Here is a 14,472-nt window from a genome sequence, read left to right as displayed (position 1 = left end):
TTTTAATTAAATTGATTGCTTAAATTGCAAATATTGAATAAAAATGGAAATTTTTCCGGGCTTTCTAGGATATTAAGGTGGTATTCTATAAATTGAATATTATTATTGAGTTAAACGAAAAGATAACATTTAAAATTAAAGCTTAAAATACATCGTTAGGAAATATTTAAAAAGTAGATAAATTATCTAACACCCATAATAATTTTTTTCAGTTCATTTTTCGTTCTACAATTCCTCAAACGTAACGCCAAAACTGCTTCAAACACACTTACCGTTCAAGGACCCTCCAAAAATGAAGCCCATGCTCTCGCAATGATTTGGCCGTAAAATGAACATAACGTAGGCATAACGAGCTGATGCCAAGATGGCCAGTAATGGTTCGATACGATAACGGCACACTGCACAAGAACCAACCACAAGTGGCCGATAACGATGAAAAATTGTGCATAAATTGTGACCATCTCGATGGTATGGCCATGTTCCGAAGCTTTTCCTGCGGTTTCTACGCTTTCAAGATGTACCGGCCTAATGGCAAGAACACAGCCAGCAGTACCGATTGGAACCGTTGCGATATCGAAACGCGCACTGAAACCATCAACTAGCATTAACCTCAACATTGAAGCTGAACAAATGCACCTTCGATTGAAATCGACGACGACCCTCTCCGAACTGACCATGGCTCGGATGGACGCGCAGGATGCCACGCAGTTGGTGCATCGGGTCTTTCTTTGAACCAAAATTTATGCCCGACGAAAGATAGCTTCCTGTTACACGTCCGCTTTCAAAGCAAACACTGTAACTGTCTGGGTTGGTGTGATGCACCGCCTTTCTGGAAACCCAAACCCGAACGGGAGCGATTGCCCGGTTTGCGGTCACTTCGCAAGGGGTAACTCGAGCGGGCACAGATAGCATATGTTTTATGGTGTACCGTTTTTCACGAGCGCGTTCCCCAGGAACGGACGTCTGTAACTAACGGCGGGCCTAATAGATCCGCTGTCCGGATGGTTTGGACCATCGTTCTCGACAAGCGCACAAGCTGCTCAAATGGACGGGTAAGTAGCCGTTTTTGTAGCCAAGGAAAAAGGGCACGGGTGATTATAGGGTAGTCAAACGATGGGTCGTTAATATTCGTTCGATTAAAGAGTGGCATGAAGAACGAGTTGATCGTGAGGGGTTTTAGTTATGGGTCGTTCGTTGTAAGCATACGGCAGCAGTGCATTAACGGTGCTTGATGGGGAAGTTTAAGCTGCTGCTTGTTGAAGGGTGGTTTTACAGGGAAAAGCTACATCTATTGCGGAACATCAGTTCGAATATTGCTTAACTATAGACTTGCTAATCTAAAAAGGACGAAATAAGGATTCTACTGTAAATAATGTTACCAATTTGAATGGTAAAATGGATACTTTCAAGCAAATTTTTCAAATATTGATTGCCTTTATTGTTTCTCGTAACCAAACGATTGGAAAGCTTTCACAATCAGTGCCATTCGAATCGCAACAAAAATAACGTTAGATTCGCTTATCCAACCAAAAACTATATGTAACCTTCTACCGATTGCTAGAATTACCACAAGCGCCGTCCTAATTAGCATATGAAACAATCGAAATCGTCCGGTCGGTTCCCTGGTCAGGCTACTGGCACCTGTTTGCATCATTTCTCTCGCCGGTTGGACGCAGATTTTAATCACATTTTATCCTCGCAGGCACATTGCCTCGCACCGAAAGTAAGCTGATTGCTGAGCGCTTCCTGTGATTATTGCTCAACACACACCCCAAGCTCCCAAAGGGAGGTAAGCTGCTCCTGTGCGCGATGTGTGTGGAGCAACTGTTCGGCGGACTCAAGAACGAACCGTGTAACTCCGGTGCTCTGCGATGTAATTCCGCGTGAATGATTAAAATCAGCGAACGGTGTAACTAATGCAATTGCATTCTCCCGAGGCACGCTTACGATGGTGGACTACGCGAAAGGTTATTAAAATTTTACTACTTAAATAGGATTGTGGCAAACCTACTCCTTCCCCCCCCCCCCCCCCCCCCCCCCGATGCACCTGGTTCCAATTTTGCGTTACTGTGAGCTGCTAGGCGAGCTTCTAAATTGTTTCATAACACAATACAGCGGATTTGCAGTCCACGATTTTCGTACACCTTACTTATTCGAGTACGAGTAGGTTTGCGATGGCTGTGACGCGTGTACGGTACATTGCCCACCCGGTTTGCAAGCGAATTCGAAGAAAAACACTAACAAGTTCATAACTAAGCGTCCAGGAAAATGTACAACATTCTGGCCGCAAAACAAGTACTTCGTCGTGCACATTTGCGCAAGCGAGCGTCATCAATTCACCGCTTTTCGTCATTAATCGTTGGCTGAAAGCGCCATTTAATTACGGGCGGGTCTCTTGTGAGTACACTATTCGAAAGCTCACCCTCTCACCCTCGCACACGTTCGTGCTTCGATACGGTGCGTGTGCGAGCGGTGGACGGGCGGTGGAGTTGTTGTTAATTCGTTAATTATCGTCAATTATTTCGTCTAATAATGAGTAATTAGCGTACATGATTGCTGGCAACAGTAGAGTGCGCAATTTGCTCGATAGATGAAGAAAGGGGTGCGAGGGTTTGTTACTGAAAGCTCCGGAGGACGTTTGCAAATGAACGAACTATAGTTGATTTATAGACGAGAGCCGGAAGCTCCATAGAACGGGCCTGAATGTGTGAAGTGAATGTTGAGTTCAAGTGTTCCAAAAATCCGCATTATTTTGGAGCTATACCGAGAAAATAGGTGATTTGAAATTGTATTTTCTATTGAGTGGCAGTCGAAAGGTAGATATGTGTACTGTCTTTTCGGACTGTGCAACATGATTTCAGTGATTGATTGCAAAATCACCAGGGTAGGTTACGTCGAAATGTGCATCAGTTCGGCTAAATTAAAAGATGAATATAATAAGTGCAAGGAAATGTACTTATGTTGTTAGAAATATTTTACAAATTATATGACTACCGTGTTTGACTGCTCGCCTACAACGCCTCCAGAAAACTTTTACGCTTCGCTGGACCATTGGAGATGGCTATCTGGGAGTCGGACTTCCATTATGCTTTTTGGCTCCACAGGTCTTTCACTGCTTTGGTGCATATTATATTAGAACAATGATTTGAGAAATTATTTGGAAAATTTTCATCCGCATGATGTCAGGACTTACGTCTAACCACCTTCAGCGTATAAACCTCGCTCCAACGAACGACATAGACCACCTTCTATGGTCTTATAAAGAATACAACAACGCTAGAAGTTCTTTGTTGATATTGGTGGAGGAAATAAGCAGACAACATGGTATCATGGACAACAGAGAGCATAGCTTGAACCTTTGAAAGTTTACGCCTCCAGTTCCTTTAGCATTTTCCCTTCCAAGAAGTAGATGTGGTTGTAATGTGGTTGATTTAATGTATTTAGCACTACACGTAGCACACTGCATCGCAAGCTGAAAGAACCACAGGGGTCAAAGATTCAGTAAATCGCAAAAGAAAAGGACGATTAAATCACCAAACGCATGGCAGTGACGAAAGCCACGTGCAACGGACTTACCACATATATAAGAAGCCACACAGCAAAAGAATGGATCATCAAACAATATCAAATCAACCGAGTATGTCTGGGCCAAGACACATTAGTAGGAGAAAATGTCTATGAAAAACACCTGTTAACACTTGTTATAATTAAAATAAAATATAATAAATATAATAGAATAAATGAATAAAAATACCTTAACTTTCAACGTTGGTGTCGCCGTTTTTCGGGTTCCATTCTCGTATATTCTGGGGCACTTCATCCCTAAAGACTGTGTGGTACCCTTTTTCATACCTTGAACTATTATCCACTGGAGACTCACGAGTCGAGTTCGTTGCAAAATAGTGGGGTCATCGTACACTACTTTGTCACTTCTTTTTCGTACATGTACAAGGTCAAAACAGCAACTAAATATATTTCTGTTGTTGGAAAAGAGAATTTATTGAATGTCTCAGAGTCGTACGACTATGAAATTCGTATTGAAAATTTTCAGTACTGATTATTAGGGCCTGAGCACCAATAGTCATCAGCCTGAACAAAAAACCAGTAATTCCCTGTCATTAAACACCCACTGGGTGATCACGCTCTTCTTCGACCCGTTCGACATGAGGTGTGGAGGAGTGCGTTGGTTGTAATAGAACCTGCCAGAAATGGGTCGCGGTTGTAGATGAATTATTCCAGTCCTGGATCGAATTTCATGGCAGGACCTGATCATGTCACTACGATACGTTTAGCCCTGAGAAGGCCGAAAAAAGAGAGAGGTTACGTTAATTTTTTAATATTTTTTAATAATATTTTTGAAAAGGGTCTCATAAACGGAATGCATCAGATCATCACTTAAACGATATGCATCAATAATCATCCAAATTTTAGATAACTCCACAATCGAATACAGGAAAATGTAACTGCCAGGAAGGCTTTTTGAAGCATTTCTCTTATTGAAACGAACTGTGGAATGCATTAGAAACACGCATAAAAATAAGGTAGTGCATGCGTAGCAAAAATTCAAATACCAATCAAATTAAAATGTTTGTTCCAATTAAAAGTCATCGATTGATTGCCCATCCACTGCTACTGTACGAATAAATCATGCGGCATTCAGTGAAAGGGACACACTGGGAAATCAAAAAAGTGCGACCAAACTTTCCATCTCTTCGTTACACGAAACTATCATCATTATCATACCGAAGTGGTGCACTTCAAGTACGACATTCAAATACTTTACGCTTACGTTGCACGGTGTTCGCACCCAACATAAAAGTATTTATGCCGTCGATGTGTTTCCATATTTTTTTTTTTGCTGTGCACTCCATTTTGTTCGCTTTACTTACCAACCTAACGCTATACACTGTCCACGATTCCAACGTTCGACGATGCGATAAATTTTTAACGATCCACACGGGAGGGTACAGGGCTCAGGAAAAGTTTGTGCAATATTTTTTCTCCTTCCCACCGCTGCAATGTGTCCTTTCTGTGTGTGTTTTTTTCCCCTTCTAAGCTAACCCATTTTTAGATGCACTTTCGAGGTCGTGGAATTTTGAAGGATGAGTTGGTATGTGTCCTGAGTGTCCTGGGTTTTTTTTTGTCTTCTTGTACTGCAACTCTTAAAAAAAAAAACGGTCCAAAAGTTGACAACAATTTACAGCCGGTTAAAAGTAGTTTGCCAACTGAACGGTGAGCGTGGTAGGGGAGATTGGATTATTTATTAGCCGACAGCCGAGTTACCGAATGGTTACTTTTGAGTCACGTTTGCATTTTTAGTTCCACGCGCCTGCCCGGTGGATGATGATGTAACTCGCTTGCAAACCGTTGCATACGTTATCGAGTAGATAGGGCGTTATTGTTTCTTTCAATGCGTCCTGGAGATAAGGTGTTGAATGGTTGGCTGCATCGAGAGCGATGGTCTTTTAGGACGACAAAGTTTTATTTATTTTATTCGTTTTTTTCCCTGGCTGGAAAACCTTTCTGTGAAAACATATGACGAGTTGGGAGCAGTTGTTTTTGAAATGGTCTGTGATCATGCCTTTTTTTTTTTTTTGGGTGAAGCTAGGAAGAAATCCATGGACATATAAGAAAAAACCTACTTCGGATTATTATTTTTTTCAAGTTTATTACGTTGGTGGACAAATCGGTCTACTAACGCTAAAGGAATTGCTAGTCGCTAGAAAGACTCGAAATGCAGAGAGTTTTAAAAGCTCTTTTGAGATTCTAATCACTAAAAAAGATGTTACTGTCTAGTTGCAGCTGGTGTCCACCACCATTATGAAAAGGATTTTCTGCTAAACTTACATTATTGTTAACTAAACTAAGTTTCGTTAACGTGTTATGTATTACTTACTTACTTATCAGGCGCTACAACTGCTTTGCGGTCTTGGCCTACCGCAGCAGAATCCGAAACCGCTCACGGTCCCGCGCCGTTGTCCGCCAATCCGTTATCCCGGCCTTGATGGCGGATGATTTCACACCATCTTCGCACCTCAATCAGGGCCTACAACACCTCCTCTGTCCGTGTGGACGACCTTAAAGTACTTTCTGAGTTGGGTCGTCCGGTGCAATGCGTATAACATGGGCAGCCCATCGGAGCCTGGCGAGCCTAATTCACTGTCCGACGGTGAGGTCGTCATAAAGTTCGTACAGCTCGTCGTTGTAGCGGCAACTCCATTGTCTTTGCACACATACGAGGTCAACAATCCTTCTCAGCATCTTCCTCTCGAACGCGGCTAAGAGGGCTAAGAGCTTATGCTTATCTCAGAGGCGTATGTAAGTACTGGGACTATAAAGGTACGATACAGTCCCAGCTTCGAACGTCGCGACATATTTTTTGAGGTGAGATGTTTCTTCAGGCTGCAGAATAACCGGCTGGCTGCCAGCATCCTAGCGCGATATTTCCTTCACACGGAGAAAGGCACGTAGTTGGATAGTCAGTCAGTCCTAAGAGGGGACGTTCCGGATGGGATTTGAATCCTGGTCCTGCCGTTTGAAGTCCCCCACACCACCGGACCGCTCCAAAAAGCAAAGGAGAAAGGACCTGAAATCTAATTTTCTTTCGTTTAGTACCATTTTTTTACCTAATAACCATGCCTGAAAATTGCCTTTAATATGCCACTTTCCCATTCCTTGTATACCTTCGACTAATTATGTTGCGCTTAGGAAAAAAACTACATCCGGCTAAAGCTGTGGCCACATCAAACGATCTGTTTAGCATTTTTTACCCAGAGCAGTTACGTTAATGTGTATGTACGTCGGTAAATCTGAACCAGGCAAAATGTGGTGCAATTTCTGAGCTCCGGTCCTCCGGATAGCCCGGCACGAGTTGAGAACTAATTTGTCAAATCGCATTTTGCTCATTCAGGCTTATGTTTGTAAAACGCATTTTTTTCTCCACCGAAATGTGATGAAATGGATGTCCAAACAGTGGATGAAGTATTAAATAGTAATTACATTTTACGTCAAACTTTCGTTCGTGTGCGATTTTCCCTTTGAGGCACCGTGATTTGTAACGCGTTTTTTTTTTTTGTTGTTGTTACTCTTTCCTGTCCTTCCCTCACTAAAACAAGCGAAAAAAACGAAGCTTTTTGAACATCAGAAATGGTGCTCCATGGTGCTGTAAATGTAAAGTTGGGGAGGGTTAGTGTAGTTGTTGTTTTTTGCTACTGCGAGAGAACTCTTCTATGCAGAGTCAGTTACAGTGTTACACCAACCTGCAACGGGGGCGGTAATAATGTCAGCGGCTGGCGAGTTCGCTCGTTCCAATTAGTGGTTTTTATGATTGCTTGCGCTGTTACGCTGTGCTTTGGAAGAAACTTTTCCTTTGTCGGCTGCGTCGGTCGGTTGGGAGTGTGAAGTTTTCTAATTTTCGATTTTGATGACATCTGCACTGTGGTGGAAGCGATTTATTCATCAACAGCTGTTTTTGTCAGCGCAAAGGGGTTGTGCTAAAGCACAATAATGGGGATCAAATTGCATGTTGACAGATTGCTGTATCGAATTTATGATATTAAAAAATCCGATTTTTTGCTGCTCTTGGTGCTGAGTAAGTATTGATCAACATTTGATTAATTGAATCTAGCTTTCTTTTAGGTGTTTTTTAACTCTTAATTAAAACAACACTAAAGCCCATCTCGTTTGCTCGGGAAGGCACCGGAAAATTGTTGTACAGTTAAAAACTTAAAATAAATTAGCAGCAACACAGACTCAACTCAAGTGGCGATGCTTTGTCACTTAAGTGTTAAATTAAACGTTCCCTTCCCGACGCCAACACGAGGGCCAAGCCATGAGTCTGCTTGAAGTGGACGCACAGATAAAACAATTCCAAGAACTTTGTCCTCCCACAGCAACAGCTGATGTTGTCCTCAAGAATTTTGTTTTGCTGCCCATCGCACCGGGGATTGTTTGGAACCCTAGCTGCTGGTAATTGTACGAGAAATTTGCTATTATAAGCCAATGGAGCTTGCCGACGGGATGACATTTAAACTTTTGAAAGGTAAGTACCCTTTAACCTGTGCCACTGTCCACCGTAAAATGGCGTCGGAAAGCACCATTGTCTGTGTGTTTGTGTTATTTTATTTGTTATGGTGTTGTAGAAAGGAAATCACAAGAAAACTGTAAGTCCGTGGGGAGAATGTTTTGCTTTTCCATGGAACGCTTGACAGGAAGTTTTGCTTCACTGAAAGAGGACACGTCTAGGTGCAATAGTTTTTTAAACACCAACGATGCAAGTGCAGCAATTGATTTATCCGAGAAGTGGCATGAAGTTTATCTTCTGTGCTGTGGGAATGGTAGAAGCAGAGGTATAAATATCGATAAGGATAAACTGGTACATCAATCGGAAGCAAAAGTTTCACTCCTCGCACACGAGGTGATTGATTATTTCCACAGAATCCCATAGCGATGGAGAGTGAGTAGTGGAGATTAGCGAGGTGTTAAGAAAGGATATAACAAATATGATACAGATATTAGGAGAAAAATAAAAAAAGTTGGATTAATGCTTCAAACTGATGGACAATACAAGAAAATGATGGGTTTTTTAACTTGAATATTTTCATTTTTTGACTTTTTTGTCATCTCATTCACTTGTCTGAAGTAGTTTTCATATTGTTTTCGTTTTAATATTGTTCATTTTTCATATCATTTTGAAAATCTCTAATTTCATTACGTTTCCATCCAAACTTACTCCTCCTGCTGCTTTTACGAATTCAATTCCAAAACAATTTGTTTTTCTTCAAAACAATTCTCATTGCAACTGTATCGCTTGTTTTGCATCCCGTTTTGCATATAAAACACTCATCAGATAACTTTTCCATCCCGTTGCAGGATGGGAATCGTTGTTGTTATCGTTTTTTTTTTGTGTTTGTTGCTTTTCCGCCTTCTGAGTTGTTCTTTTGATCATAAAACTGTGAACGAAAATTATGCTTTCCCCATTTATTTCCTTTCCTTCCATGGACATTATTGTTCTTTTTTGCACTGACCAGGCCAGAGAGCATTTGCTGAAATTGTAAAGTGCATATCTGCAATGCTCGTCGACGCCATACGCCACAGTGGCTAATAGATTTGCCCCGGGTTTGGCGCGCTGCGCATCGAATCTGCCCGGACCTCCCGGGACTTATCTGCACGTGCCAGATAATTTATGTCAGATCGTGTGTAATTAAAGTGAGACATAAATTTAATTAAAACAGCAAATAAATTACACCATATCTCCCGTTCGCGCCTTTGCCGGTTGTGAGCCAAAAATTTGGTCCGGGTTTTTTTGTTTGGTTGAAAGTTTTCAAATGGGTCATTCCGTAAACCGTTGAGTTTGAACAGGTGAAATACAGATTTTTTCGTGAAATTTTTCTTCTGGGAAGCTTAAAATTTATTGGTTTTTTATTGTTTAAATAAAATAAAATATTTCTTTCTGATTAAATTCAATTAAAATTCCATTAAACTCATTTTTAAACAGGTGTAAGATATATAATTTCAACAAATGAATGATACTCACACAATGACTTTCATACGCTTTCCAAAAATGCCACTCTTAATATGGCTTCTAGGGAAAAATCGTTCATACAGTAATAATTAACACTCAACAAAACTGAAAAGTTTACAGTTCGTCTGGTTTAAGGAATTTCCAAAACCATCAATGACTTGTTTCGTGGAAATTTTATTATGTTGCTATTTTGTTTTGTACTGTACTGTAGATATCGGGTCAATGTTTTCCATTATCGTTGCATACAATTACATATCGCTTGTACTCTCGTCTCTCTTCTGGTCAGTCGATAATGATGGCAGTTTTTGAGTTTATCATTATTTTCTCACAATTCACAGTTCGATTCGAGTTCTGAAGGGCACAATGTAATGGCCAATAATTCGCTTTCTGTGTGTTTTACTTATTTTCCGTAAATCGGAAACAAATGCAGTAAAACTAAGAGACGCTTAAGCTTTTATTAAGCTGCTCGATTGAGTGTTAATGACAATCATCTGCATTTGACACGGATGATGTTAAATATCATGCTCATAATTAAAATTTAACTGAAAATCAATGACATTTCAAACTTAAACAGTTACATAAACTGAAAAGGGCATAAGAAAAACTTGTTGGAAAAAAGGGATAATTTAAGAGAGTTTTTTATTAATACCAAAGCAAGCACTTCCCTTCCATTTTCTTCCAATTATTTGACCCATACATTTTGTTTTATTTCTTTCCTTCTCCTTACTCTTTTACAACTACTATTTGCTGCACCAATGCTCGTAGCAAATATTCTCATCCCGAAGCTTACCATTTAGCAGTTGTGTGGTTAGTCCTGCTTGATTCTTCTTCGCAAACTAAAGTATACCGCACCCATCAGCAGCACGATCCACCCGAGCAGGGCGAGCAGATCGTACCCGTAGGCCAGGTCTGGCATCGAAACAAACTCAAGAAACCGTTTCAACTGACGGAAATAGCAAAACACCTCCGGACATTCGAGGTCCGCTCGATCGAACCCATAGATCGCGTGTACGGCACCCTCGAACGCGTACCGCACAAAGGACACGTACAGCAGTGGCTTCAGCAGCACGCTGGCATCGCGCAGCGGTACGAAGAAGCCGGAGAACAGCGATGCCGGTACCATTATCAGGATGCTCACGAAGACGGAGTTCTGCACCGACATGATGCTGCCCAGCAGCAGTCCCAGCATTTGCGAAATCCAACCAAACATGAGGCAAACTAGTGCGAACGTTCCGATCCGCAGCCACTCGAACGGTTGCGCGGTAAAGTAGTACACGATAAGAAAGAACACCGATGATGAAAGAATCTGTGTGAAGAAGCCAAGGAAAGCAAAGGGGGGGGTGGTGAACATCATAATTCGGTCCGGTTTTGTAGGGTGTAAGTTTAGCAAGTACCAGCGTGGGAAGTTCGACCACAATTTTGGCCAAGTAGTACGCCCGCAGGGAGTACCAATTATTTTTGCTCTCCAGCACGAAGCAGGCGGACTCGCGCGGATCTGAAAAGGGAGTTGGCCGGTGTGATGGAAAAGAAAATGCGGGCATTAAGATGTAATGTTTCGGTCGGTCGGAACGGTACTGCTAGGGACGGTATACTTACAGACCAGCACCGCCGACACTATGCTCGTGAAGAAGATGGCGTACAGATTAATGATCAGCACGGCGGTGTTGGCTAGGATGCGGTCAGCATTGTTGCCGGTGTTGTAGAACGCCACGCTCGTGATGAGGGCGATGGCGATGTTTATGAGAATGCGCGCTTTAAATTGGTACTGGAATGAGAAAGTATCATTAAGCAATGAGCAGTTAGGTTACAATAGTATGAGAAAAAAAAGTTTGTAGACGGATTCAAAGATGGAAATAGTATGATCTTATCGGTTGTGACTTTTGCAATAATAAAAGAGTATAACGATGAGTTTGTGTGCCGAAAAGTGCTACCGGAAAAGTTGGTAATATTAAAGAACAAAGTAATACGAGTTATGAGTGAGCCAAGCGTAGAAAAGCTAGACTGGCGAGCTTCCAAGCGTCCCAGCTTTGATGACTTGTGTGATGGATTGGTTTGAAGACATCGACTAATTTGTTTAATGTAGGTGAATAATTGGTGTAAAATTGTGACTAAACACACGAATTACAAGCTTACTGAAGCTGCGTACTATTCGCATTAATTAAGTTTAGGCGTGAAGCACGAATCGATGATGTCTCTGGCCCAAAATGCACAACAAATACAGATTTTCTCGGAAATGCGTGAAAGTCAGGGTAATCAGCCACATTTTCCTGTACTCATGCTCGTTTATCCAGAAAGGTTGTCAATTTGGGGTCCGTTGACAGACAACTCTGACTGTAATGGATTGACCAGCTTGTTGACCAGCTTGTTGTGATGGATTGAGCTTGTTGATCGATATCATAGTCTTATTACTTATTCGGATTCGATTGGGACTCGATCCGACTGGAATTCGATTGGAATTCTATTCGGTTGGATAGGATAGCAATTTGATTAGGATTCGAATTCGATTGAGGATTGTTTAGCGAAGTTAGATGAGATTGGAGATAAAATGTCTTAAAAATTCAACCGCACATTTAATAAAAATATATGTTTGTCGAAAGCCGACGGAATGGGCCGACTTTTCTTTGTCACTGCATTTTTCGATTTCTTTTCTTGGTAGAATAATTCTTGGATCACCAGTAAATCAGTAAAATTTCCAATACTATCTAATTTAACACTGGTACTGTCTATTATGTGACTTCAAAAAATCAATCACGGACTTAGAAAATGCTTTTTGGAAAACTCATTAATTTACAATTATCAACTGTTTCAACATTCCATTCAATTCCGTGAATTCCGCGAGTCAAAGTTGCTGCGAACGTGTGCATACTCAATCACGAAAATCGGGCATCTGATAAACTTCCCAAATATCATACTGATTATTAATGCACATTGACTTACCGAATCTCGCAATGTACATCGGGCCGTCCGCTTGAGCAGCACACCCAGCTGCTGCAGGGTGGATAAGGCGTATCGTTGGTACGATCCTTCAACACTTTTCTCCACCATCAAGCGGGGTGGTTTGTATTCGAAAATATCCTTTTCTTCCTCCATTATTAATCGCTTCAATCGTTCATCTTCCTGATCAAGGCTGGCTACTTCAAGCGCTGCGAAGAAGGAAAGAGTAAAGCAACACGTACAGCACAGTATGGTTTTCCCGTTGAACAAATCGCAAACATGCCCCTTACCATAATCGGCCGGATTGTGTGAAACTGGACATTCGAGTCCGAAGCGCGCGAATTGCGTCACCATTTCCCCCGTTGGGCCACTGTAAATCCGCCGACCCTTCGCCAGCACGTACAGATCATCGATCAGCAGCAGCTGCTGAGAGTTCGGCTGATGAATAACGCATGCGATAACGCGACCCCGAGCGGCAAGCTGTTTTACGTGGGCCAGCACCTGATAGGCGGCTACCGTGTCCAGCCCACTCGTTGGCTCATCCAGCAACATCACTTTGGGATCAGATAGCAGCTCCAGGCCGATCGAAAGTCGCTTCGCCTGGCCACCGGAAACTTTGCTGGTGAGCGTATCGGCACAGGCAGTCAAACCTAGCACGTGCAGAAGCTCACGCACACGCGCACTTTTCTGTTCTGGGCCGATCGCCGGCGAGAGTTTAAATTCGGCCGCATAGCGCATACTTTCCTCGACCGTAAGGGCAGACCACAGGCACACTTCCTGCTGCGTGTACGAGATGACCTTTCGGCTTCTTCGCTCGGAAAGGCGCTGTCCATCGACCATTAGCTGACCGGTGACGTTGTTTTTTCTATGAAACGGTGCAAAATGCAAAACCAAACATAGTTTAACACACGTGATTTCGTAACTTAACAGGACAGTTCTTGGGCGATAGTTACTTGAATCCACTCAGCACATTCAGCAGGGTTGATTTTCCCGCGCCCGAAGGTCCCATTATGCCAACAAGTCGTCCCGATCGGAATGATCCGGAGAGATTCTTCAGAATGACGGAGTGTGTACGATCTAGTGGCGAACCAACCAATGGCGTATTCAATAGTCCAATAGTCCAGCTTGTATTGCGCACTTTCGCTCACCAAATACTTACCATGCTTATGCTTCACACAGTACGAAACATTACGAAACGATAGATCAAACTCACGGGCGCTTGTACCTTCGAGCGTTTGCATCGGAATCGAATCGGGATCACCAATTGCTACCATCATTTTAGTGCACTTAGTCTTAAAAGTATCCTAGTAACACGAGCTGTCGCACTACAGCGTTGTTACACCACCGTTCGTTAAACGATGACTGGCAGAGTTTGGGTAAAAATATTTTTGGCAAGCAGCCAAAACACTCCAACATCAACTGATAAGCTTCACGACCGATCATCTCACGATTCCGTGTGTTTGTGTATGTATGAGAGAGTATGTTTTGGGGTAGCTATTTTTGCATCATTCAAATATAATGTTCCCATGCTACTTGCATGGTCACTTATCGGGATGGGCCATGAGATTCAGCTTTTTTTGTATTAAAAACATTGTTTATTTACGATCGGTGCTATCTGCCGAAATAGCCGAAACAGATGGCCAAATGGGGTAATAAGTGGAGTAGTAGTGAACTTTGGTTCCGTTTTTCTGTTGGTTGTACTCTTTACTTGTCGCTTCGGTAAAATCATTTCGCCACGTTACACCACGGATGCGATTAAAGTGTTGAAGGATTAATAAGGCATTTGCAAGATAAGGAAACTAAATGTAGATTGTTCTACTTTGGTCACTGGATCCTCAGGAGGGCTTGATCAGGTGTTGTGCAAAAAGTTTGGCGCCGTTATCATCATACCTCTGGTCCACAGTACGCATTTTAAGGGAGCTTCTAGAGCCTGGCGAACAGAATGAGAGTGGATGATGATGGCATTTAGAGGAACTCAGCTATTCGCTATGCATTTTAGTAAAATTAGGCTCTTC

At 42.1% G+C, this 14,472-nt stretch overlaps 1 protein-coding gene across 2 annotated transcripts; it reads right to left on the bottom strand.

Moving 5' to 3' along the window:
- Nucleotides 1-10,311: 10,311 nt before the first annotated feature.
- On the bottom strand, nucleotides 10,312-13,749 carry LOC126564333 (ATP-binding cassette sub-family G member 1-like). 2 transcript variants are annotated; one of them, XM_050221340.1, is made up of 7 exons: nucleotides 13,617-13,749; nucleotides 13,411-13,534; nucleotides 12,748-13,322; nucleotides 12,461-12,666; nucleotides 11,120-11,288; nucleotides 10,918-11,018; nucleotides 10,312-10,829 (listed from the first exon to the last, which is right to left on the bottom strand). In XM_050221340.1, exons 1-7 carry the CDS (start codon nucleotides 13,732-13,734, stop codon nucleotides 10,332-10,334), a joined length of 1,791 nt encoding a protein of 596 aa, XP_050077297.1. In that variant the 5' UTR covers nucleotides 13,735-13,749; the 3' UTR covers nucleotides 10,312-10,331. The 2 variants fall into 2 exon arrangements, with proteins under 2 accessions (XP_050077297.1, XP_050077296.1); XM_050221339.1 differs by having other exon boundaries at nucleotides 12,461-13,322.
- Nucleotides 13,750-14,472: the final 723 nt, after the last annotated feature.

Source organism: Anopheles maculipalpis, chromosome 3RL (assembly GCF_943734695.1).
Source record: "Anopheles maculipalpis chromosome 3RL, idAnoMacuDA_375_x, whole genome shotgun sequence".
NCBI classification, from domain to species: domain Eukaryota; kingdom Metazoa; phylum Arthropoda; class Insecta; order Diptera; family Culicidae; genus Anopheles; species Anopheles maculipalpis.
This window is presented reverse-complemented; position numbering and strand designations above follow the sequence as displayed.

What these genes read in the sequence shown, in the direction of transcription:
- LOC126564333 (XM_050221339.1), bottom strand. Translation starts at nt 13,734, where the DNA reads ATGATGGTAGCAATTGGTGATCCCGATTCGATTCCGATGCAAACGCTC. An exon ending in AATGTGCTGAGTGGATTCAA is followed by an intron (nt 13,323 to 13,410) that starts GTAACTATCGCC and finishes ACCGTTTCATAG; the next exon opens with AAAAAACAACGTCACCGGTC. An exon ending in AGTGTCGGCGGTGCTGGTCT is followed by an intron (nt 11,019 to 11,119) that starts GTAAGTATACCG and finishes CTCCCTTTTCAG; the next exon opens with ATCCGCGCGAGTCCGCCTGC.